This window comes from Meleagris gallopavo, chromosome 7 (genome assembly GCF_905368555.1).
Source record: "Meleagris gallopavo chromosome 7, MGAL_WU_HG_1.1, whole genome shotgun sequence".
In the NCBI taxonomy this organism is placed as follows: domain Eukaryota; kingdom Metazoa; phylum Chordata; class Aves; order Galliformes; family Phasianidae; genus Meleagris; species Meleagris gallopavo.
Window position 1 is genome coordinate 1,424,192 of NC_139410.1, and position 9,398 is coordinate 1,433,589.

Genomic DNA, 9,398 nt, shown 5'->3' on the forward strand with positions numbered 1-9,398 from the left:
ATCCACGACTGAGAAATCCCAACAAATACAAAGTCACCACCGTGCTATCAATTGCACTGCTCGCTTACTACAGTTACAGCTGTGACTGCAAAGCACAGCTCTCACACCATATTCGCATCTCATTTACCTTTGGAACACGTCACGTGTACTTCACAGGTTTAGCAGTCCTCCTGGCTTCCTTCTCACAAGCATATCAAACATCTTAAAGCAACGCCACATAAAAGCTCCTCCACACGTCTATACTCTATGCGAGGTCTTATTTTTCTAAATACATAAGCAATTTGAAGTCCCTGAGTTACACATTTCCTTACACCACCTCCCCAGAACTCACGGCGTGCTTAAGGTTTACAAGTTACCACTGTCGTCCTGCAGCGGCACCAGCGAGTGTCCTCAGGAGGCGTGTCACCCTCCCCTGTACGCCAGACAAATTTGGCAGCAGGCATCAGGAAAGCACTTGAACTGGAGACAAACAGCACGCAAGTCTCCCTAGAGCTCCCTTCAGATATTTGCTGCTGCTGCCACCTGCTTTTAAAAGACAGATTGGTATTTCAGAATTAAGCAAAGAACCTTTGCCCCTTAGAGGCAACTGTCAACACATCTTGATAGAGTACCAAACATATCAAACATAACTTGTAAACAGCAATAATTTAGGGATATATTCAACTAACAAGGATGACAGAGACAACTTGCAATTCAGAAATAGCATTTTGTCACAAAGTCTTTTTGGCTTGACAAAGAGAGTTAGATTTGTTTTTTAAATGGTTAGTGCAATTTTTATTTGAGAGGTCAGCTATAAGAAGAGTTAAACAGATGAATCCAGTATGACATCTCAGCTTCAAAGTTGTATTTTAAACCTGATCTGGAATATGGCACAGAACTCTTAATATCTAGACTCAAAACATTTGTCATAACAGAAATAAAACCACAGCTATTTCCCTCCCAGGAAGATTGGGGTGGGGGTTAATTTCTCTAAGGGATAACTCGTATTCCATATAAAACAGAGGGACAAAAGCTTAAAGCATCAGAACTGCAGCTGTGTGCTTGGCCAGTACCTCTGCAATCAACACATCCAGCATGATCTTATGTATAATTCATTTGGAAAAGTGAATGAAGGAAAAGTAGGCAGCCTCATTGAAGAGAGATGCAATGCAGCATTTGAGAACAGTTTCTGAAACTCATTCTTTCCTGGAGATGCAGGGTCCTGTCAAAGCAGCTCTGAGCTTTCTACACCAGGAGTAGCTACGAACAGTGCTACCTGTATTTAGATGTCACATTCCAAGCAAAGCAAGAATGAGTATCCAAGCTTCTACCCAAAGCAAAAAATAATCAGTGTTGCTCTCCTTGACACTGATAATGGTGTATTACTGAGAAGTATTGAGAAGTTCTTTTGGAATCAGAGGTCAGGCCTCAAGACACTTCCGAGGTCTTCAACTTCTATCTGCGTTAATAGTTCTGATTTAGGAGGCACCACAAAGTGCTGACCACATCACTTCCTTATACTTACTGCTTTTGCAAGCTCAACTCATTCTAAGGACACCTAGTTCACTACGGCATCATTGCCCTTCTCCATCATTTCTCTTCCAATACGAAGTACTCCCACTAAACTCTATTGGAAGTCAACGTATGTGCACACAGGACATGACAAACCATTTAAGGCTCTACGGTTGACCAAGAGAAACAGAAAAATACATACACGTTACCAAAATTTGCTTCCACTTGACATAAGGTACTGAGTTTTAATTGAGACTCTTCAAACCATTACCCCTCAACCCTCTTTATTATCCACCTTTTCTCCCTACTCCTTTAATTTATGGGAAGACTCCCTGTGCTTCCCTAAGCAAAACAACAATATCACATTAAGTTTGCTCCATAGACCAAAAAGGAAAAAAAAAAATAAGACAAACTGGTTCACAGTTAACCATAAATAAAAGTGCAATAAGTGTTCAAGTAGAGTGTAGAGTTTAAGCAAGCTGTACAACCACATTTGGCATAGTCATCTTTTAAAGGCTCTGCGTGGGTCCCTCCCATTACTGACAGCAGGAGGAAGAGGCTGAACACTATTAGCTGTTGCTGGATTTACAGGTCCTCGTCCATTGCCTCTCCCACTACTTGCGTAAGAGTGGCCGTGATTATATGTAAATGGAAATCCACTCGATTCGGGTCCAGTTTGTAAACCATTTCCTAGAAAAGACAAAAAAAAAAAAGGTCATCACAAGTTCCATTGACTGAAGTCACTGTTTCCCCACACAAGTTAACAGCAGGGAACAGAGAGTCCGCAGCGACCAACAAACCCCGAGCACTACAAAGAGCCTCTCTGGCTTTCCCAAGGCCCCAGCCTGCAACTTACCTTCTCTCCCCCATCCCTTCCATCCACTTCCAACTAAAGCAAGACAGGCCACAGGTACCTGCATGACAACTCTTTGCACAGGAGAGATAGCAGCCTAATGAAACTAGACTGATGCTTTCAGAAACACTGGCTCGTAGGTAGCACACCAAGATATTCCAGAGACACAGCAGGGCAGAAATCAAAAAGAAACAAGCAAAAGGAAAGCAGGCCGTGCATAGCTTATTGCATTATTTCCCATTACCAGACTTAGGAATAGAAAGCTATCCAGTGAGATCCAGTCACAGAAATAAGTCAGCTAGCACTAAGTACTCATGAATTGGATACTTAAGCATCACTGTTCATGTTTTGTTATCACCTCCTCTGAAGATGTGCCTACATAACAACTGGTTTAAATGCCACTTGGCTCATTCAGGAAAACGAGAGACTGGCCTAAGAAAGCACTGCCCTTCTTTACTCAGAAGCGTTTGCTTTCAAAGAAGAAAAGAAGGCTCCTAAGTGAAGTAAAATATTAAACGATAATCACATTATGAAAGAAGCAGACAGTCACTGTTTAGAAGTTAAACAGAGCTTTGGAGCAGTGGGTTATTTATCAGTTTGCAGTCATCCATCAGCAGAGTTTAGCTGTACGACACCAGGCACCGAGTCCGGGCTTTGTGTAGGCAGCCACAAATAAGGTTCCCTCTGAGCTTACACCCACTCACGACTTGGAAGCAACTTCAAGCTTTAACATTTAAATAGACTGTATTACAAAACCACAGTCAGATCAGTTATTAGAATTCAGATTACCACCACTTGTATCTATTTTGAGGAGCTAACCTGGCAGGAAAACCACGGTAATGGGCAAGATTTTTAAGGCCCAGATCTCAGGTGGTTTAAACAAAACGTCACCTTCTACTCCATTTAATAAGCAGAATTTCAAGTGCTGTCAAAATCCTTAAAAGCACCAAAACAATCCAGAATTAGTAAAACCCCTTTATATGTACAGGTACCATGAATATTCCTATCTCTTCCTCTTCTCGGAGACAAACCCCAAAGCCATTACTCTGGAAATGTCTGTGTTTATCTGCTGGCAGGCTCAGTCCCCACTCAAAAGACTCTTTGAAGTGTAGTACATGGTTGCCACACAGTAGAACAGAACCTTAAAATAAACTTTTTTTCATTCTCATAGACATACTTACACTTCCACAAAATGAAAGATGACTTACCCAGTGGCCCGAAAGTACAAGAACCCATATTACTTGATGCAGAACTATTATTCTGTTCACCTTGTGCCTTCAGAGAGATATAAAAAAAAAAAAAAACACGGATCAGAGAAGTTTTCGTAATTTCACATGAAGGGATTGATTTTCTTCCCGTGTTCTTATTGCAGCTTGATATAGAAGTTACCTGTTACTCCAGTTATTGACTTAAATCTACTTATTAGTTCAAGACCATTTTTCCAGACGAGTCACAGTATTCGTAACAAAGAGCACTTGACGGTGGAAGTCTCAGACAAGTTTAACATACCATTTTGTTCTGTCCAATGTGTTCTGAGTTGGGCTCACTGAAGTTCGGCACTTCTGAGTATACCATGCAGAACCTGAGGAGAAATTACCATTATGGGCAAGTTCTAAAACTGTTCTTAAATTTCTCAACCCTGCTACTCAAAGAACGTTTCTTCCACACATCCCACCACCAAGAACTAATCCAGAGCCCTCTCCTTCAGAAAGTCAGTAGGTTTTAAAAGGCCTTGCTAGTTGTTTGATCCCTGTGTAGGATTGTGGTGAAGCCGTCACACCTATTTCTGTCAAGCAGAGGAAAGTAGACGTTTGCTCTAGCAAGTAAAACAGCCAGAAGAAAACAAAATGTAACAAAGAGCTCCCCTCACATCTCTCATCTCTGCAGTTTCGTCCAGCACCCAGTCACAAGGTCACCTGAGACAGCCACCCAGCCTGCTCCCAGACTTTGGCTGCCTTAGTTATCTAGGGAAAACAAATACTCCCACACATTCCCATGCAATGAGCACCCCCTTACCATAATAATGCAGAAAAGCCCAAAACAGGAACAAAATTCAGAGCATCCTTTCCCACTTAAGGGGACTCTTAACAAATAGGCCCAACTTAGTAACCACATAGAAATTATAGCACGAATACCGATTCGGATCATTAAACAACTCAGTTGCTAAACAAAAGTACAGCTCCCGCTGGGAGGCAGAATCTAGACTAAGACTCACCTCAGGCCAACCTGTCAGACTTAAAACCCCTCTGGATGCTAACACTGAGGCAATGACTTGGCACTAAGAAAATGCACAGATCATTCCTCATCTAAGAAGAGGCCATCCCATAGCACTACTTCTCCAATGACTACAACGGTTCCTGCAGCACTGTGTAGCAACAGAAGTACTCTTCTGTTTAGAATTGTTGCTATTTTACCTGTTGCCTGCCAACCGCCTTACTCCTTCTGAGCCACAAAAAGTCACCATCTCACTTAGTAAACTGTTTAAAGACAGTTTAATGAGGCTTGTTTCTGTTTAGATACGATTCACTCAAGTTACCTTTGTCTTCCTTTTTTGTAATTCTTCTCTCAAGCATGATTAGAGACACAAGACTTCCATCAGAATGGTAACTCAAGCTGAGTGACTAAGTCCTTAGTCATTTATATGCCATCCCATCACCGCCTAACCTTTAAAATCCAGACCTGTGCCATGGCAGAGGCTAATCTACCTCAACACGCTTAACCAGAGAGGACTGGAAGTCACTGCAACAAATGTGGAAACTCACGTCACAAGTACCCTTATTCTACCTATCTGTCACCACACAACACAGCTTTGCTGGCCTAGCATTTATGTATTCAGAGCCACCACATCTTATACTTACCACAATGCTCTGCTGAGAACTGAACATAAAACCACGACATGGATGTGCAATACTTACTCCCCGATTTTATGCAGCTCGCCTCCTCGTCCCGTGTAAAGTGTCAAGCACCCTTTCCACAGAGATGCATACCTGGCCAAAGAGAGGACAAGCAAAGCAGTCTCTTAGACGAAGAGAAACACCATTGCTGAAAAATCAAGTAGAAATATGACATCTTCAAGGGTTGAAAGGTACTTCATATCAGAATTAACACCCTAAACAAGCCACAGGGACCTCAAGTGTTATCAACTTTAAGGCACTAAAAGATTTTCATCTTTACATTTTACCTCTAGCAAAAGTTACTGAAAGCTCAGCTGAACCCCTCGGGAATTCCAGGAGGCCAGCCAACTATTTTGAGACTTGCTCTTTCCACGGCTAGAGAAAACCTTGTGACCCATTCCTGCAGAAAAGGCATTTTGCCAAAAGCAGGACCCGTGTTACCATTCAGTGACAAGTCTCAATTCATTACCTGTTAGTAAGTGCCAGGAAGAATCACAGAATGGCCAAGGTTGGGAAAAACCTTCAAGATCATTCAAGAATTCAAGACTTTCAAGAATTACCTTCGTTCACTGAAGAATACAGATTTTACTAGCAATATGTAGAATAGGAAGGGCTTTTTCAGTACTGATCCTTAGCATTTTAAGGCACAAGTCTGAACACAGTGCTCCAACTGACATAAAGAAATACACTATTAGCATTTTCGGATAGCAGAAACATTCACAGGACAGAGCACAAGTGACAAATGGCTCCAGGCACTGAAATCCGGGTTTATATAAAACCTTCTGTGGAGTTGTTCCTTTCAGAGAGTGGCATCGCGTAAGGATAACAAGGCAAAATTCACACTGGAAGCCCGGATGTAGTGCTAGGGACCTAAAAGGAGTACAGGCGTGTTGATCTTCCTGCAAACGAAGCATAAGCCCCACACATTCCACCTTCAGGAGTCACTGATAATCTGGAGTCACCACTTCCTTATGTTCCGGGTCTATCTTCGCAATATAGATAAGGAGCTCTCCTCCTGTCTTTTGCCTTAACAATTCACAGGGCCCCCAGCAGAAGCACCAGGGAGGGGCCCCGCCGGCAGAACAGGACCCTAATAGCAGTGCAATGGTAACCTCTGTTCGGCACAAACAGTGCCGTGTTGGTTTGGAGCCTGTCTTAGAAGCACAAGTCATGCTTTTCAGCTTGTGGTGCCACCTTACGCTTTAAAGATGGTTCCCTCTGTGTTTCACCTTTAATAACTAGTTAGCTGGATAGACTTCATGCAGAGCACAAAGGAAAATAGAAACAAGTGAAAAACAAAGCACACATTTACTGGGACAAGACTCAGCAAATCTTGATACCCTCCAGCACAGAATTATTCCAGCTATGTGGGCTTTGCCACAGAAAGAGTTGGCCCTACAACACTCAACTCAAGAACTTTGAATTTTGAAACGCTAACTGGAGCAGCTTCCTGTAAATGAGTTAATCAGCCAGTGATGGTAAACAACAACGGTGCCTGCTTTTGCACAGAAATGCATCTAAAACTGCTGGAAACTCAGCAGAAGAAAGGTACATTTACATATAAAGCCTAGCTAAGCTTTACTACTTGCAAGAATAAGCAGCTTGCACTGGAAATAATCAGATTACCCTACTGAACAGAGCTGAAATCTACCTGTCTTTCAATGGCAACATCCCACACTGAAACCAAACTGAATTTAATATGCGTTCAGAGAACCCCATATGCCTGCTTAAAGGCATTTTTCAAATAGAAGAGCCAAACTAGAATGTACTTAGCTTGTGCAATTACACAGTCTAAAGCAGGCTTGCAATTCACGTAAACAAAGGCATGACTTAACCACCTATAAAGATGGTGGATGTCAGCTCATAGATTTAATTCCTACAAGCCAAACTCAGTTTTCAACATGAAGAGATGCAATGACCCTCCCACTGGCAGCACTGAACTATTAGAGCAGCTGCAGCAAGCCACTGTCAGAAAACGCTGCTAAGGAGAATCATAACTTGTTTCAACGTCAGCTATGCGTGAGGCCCTATCCTGGCCCAGAGCCCTGGTTTCGCTCTGCACATTTCAGTGCCCCAGCACTGCCACGTGCTCTCCCCGCAAGCAGGCTTCCCCAGAACCTCCTCTGCTAAGGAGTCCGCCCGTTTCACAGAAAAAGTCTGCACAGGAAGAAGCAGGCTTGGCAGCAAGGGTCATCCAGTTTCTTTCTAAAAATCAGGAACTACACTGAAATGAACAAGTGGAGGATTTCAGGTAACAGCTCCACAAAGTAACCTTCTCATTATTTTTTTTCATAAGCACAAATTAAAAGGAGCTTAACACGTGCAGTAGTATCACCATCTCCTGCAGTCCTGTGGCAGAAAGTATCAGCGCAATATATTTGAAGAGTAAAGTAACTAACATGAACTCAAATGAAACCAACTGCTACTGTGTAACTGGTAAACTGAAGTGAAAAAGGATTTTTAAATTGCTGGGGTTTTTTCTGTTTGCTTGTTTACCTTGCCACATCCATGAAGCACGGTATGGGTGGTTTTACTGTGAGAAATCAATTGGCACCTACCCAAACTTAGGCTCAGCAGTGTAGCCCTAGTGTGCAGGCTTACGGTGAACGTGAGAAGACTCTCCCATGCCTGTCATTTCTGCTATATCCACTGCAACGAAAAGCAACTTTTTTACATTAGAGACGCTATTCCTGCCTTTCGTTGAAGAGCCGACTGCCGGGGTACAGTTCATGCTGTAAAGACAAGCACACGGTTCTCCCTGCCCTGCTTCGTTTACAGACGGGGGCCGTCTGCCGCACACACTCCCTATTACAAGAGCTCCAGAGAACAGCTCTTTCGGGCCCCAGCACAGCCGCCGTGACAAGCGCAGGCCCCTCCCACCACCTAGCAGAGCACACGCTGGCGCTGGGCAGCCCCGGGCCGGAGCGGACCGCTTTCATTTGGCAAACGGCCCCCGGACTGCCCCAGCGCACGGAACCAGCCCGAACGGGGCGGGCCGCGGCTCCCCACGCGGAACACAAGCCTGCTTCCAACCCCGAGCCTTCGTACGGTGACAAAGAACTCCCCGGGCCAGGCGGCGACCCGAGGCCCCTACGCACCCTTTGGTGAGGCGGATGATGTCCCCCGGCTGGATGAGGCTGCCGATCTCGTCCCACACGGAGATGGTGATGCTGCCCGTCTTGTCGGCCACCTTGCAGGACCTCACCTCGTGCCCGTCCTTGGTCTTGGTGACGCGCCCTGCGGGAAGGAAGGGAGGGTGGAAAGGAGAGAGGAAGAGAGGGAGGGGGGAAGCGCGCTGCGGGGCACGGCGCGGCCAGGCCGCGGCTCCGCGGGACGTGGGCGGCCCGGGCGGGGCGTGGGACCGCCACTTACCGATCTCCAGCACAATAAAGACGACATTTAAGTTTTTCAGTCCGGGTTTTATGTCTTTTATAAAGACGTACGCATCGCTCGCCGCGCTCATGCTGCGGCCGGCGGGGGGGACGGGGCTAGCGGGGGACGGGGCCGTGCCCGCATCCCGCGGGGCGGCGGCGGCAGAGCCGGGCCGGGCGGGGGCACCGGCAGCCCTCACACGGGACGGGGACACGGGCACCGAGGGACTGCGAAATCACTGGGAGGCTCGCTCAACTCCCCCACCGCTCCCTCTCCCCACAGACGTAACGCACACCGCCCGCCTCCCGCTCCCGCCGGCACTAAGGCGAGCATGTGCTCCGCGCCCCTTTATATAGAGATCGGGCGCGACTACCCGAGGGGCAGGGCGGGGGGGGCGCTGCCGAATGGAACCGTCCGACGGACGCGGAGCGCGGGGACTGGGCAACGGGCGGGCGCGCGCCGGCGCCGCGCGCTGATTGGTCCGCGCGGCCGCCATTTTCCCTCTGCCCGGGCGCTCCGCGAGCGGGCGGGGTTCGGTGATTACGCTGCGCTTTCTCTCCGTCGATCTCTTCTGTGCCAGGAACGGCCCTGCAACCTCCCGAATGTGGGTTGTGCAGTACGGCGGTGTTAGGAAGCGATTCGGCTCCTCCTCGGGCTGTTCTAGTGTCTGGTTGTGACGCGTCGCACCACGGAGGGCTCCTTGAAGGCATCTCCCGGCGTACTCCGGCCTCCATCGCTGAGGGGATGGGACGCGTGTGGGAGGGCTGTGCCGCCATTACGATGGCGTT

General features: G+C 46.5%; 1 protein-coding gene across 1 annotated transcript; it reads right to left on the bottom strand.

Moving 5' to 3' along the window:
• Positions 1 to 746: 746 nt before the first annotated feature.
• NABP1 (nucleic acid binding protein 1) lies at positions 747 to 8,945 on the bottom strand. The gene is made up of 6 exons (XM_010713378.4): positions 8,611 to 8,945; positions 8,337 to 8,475; positions 5,260 to 5,331; positions 3,854 to 3,926; positions 3,553 to 3,619; positions 747 to 2,181 (listed from the first exon to the last, which is right to left on the bottom strand). The coding sequence occupies exons 1-6, from the start codon at positions 8,699 to 8,701 to the stop codon at positions 1,994 to 1,996; spliced, it is 630 nt and encodes a 209-aa protein (XP_010711680.1). The 5' UTR covers positions 8,702 to 8,945; the 3' UTR covers positions 747 to 1,993.
• Positions 8,946 to 9,398: the final 453 nt, after the last annotated feature.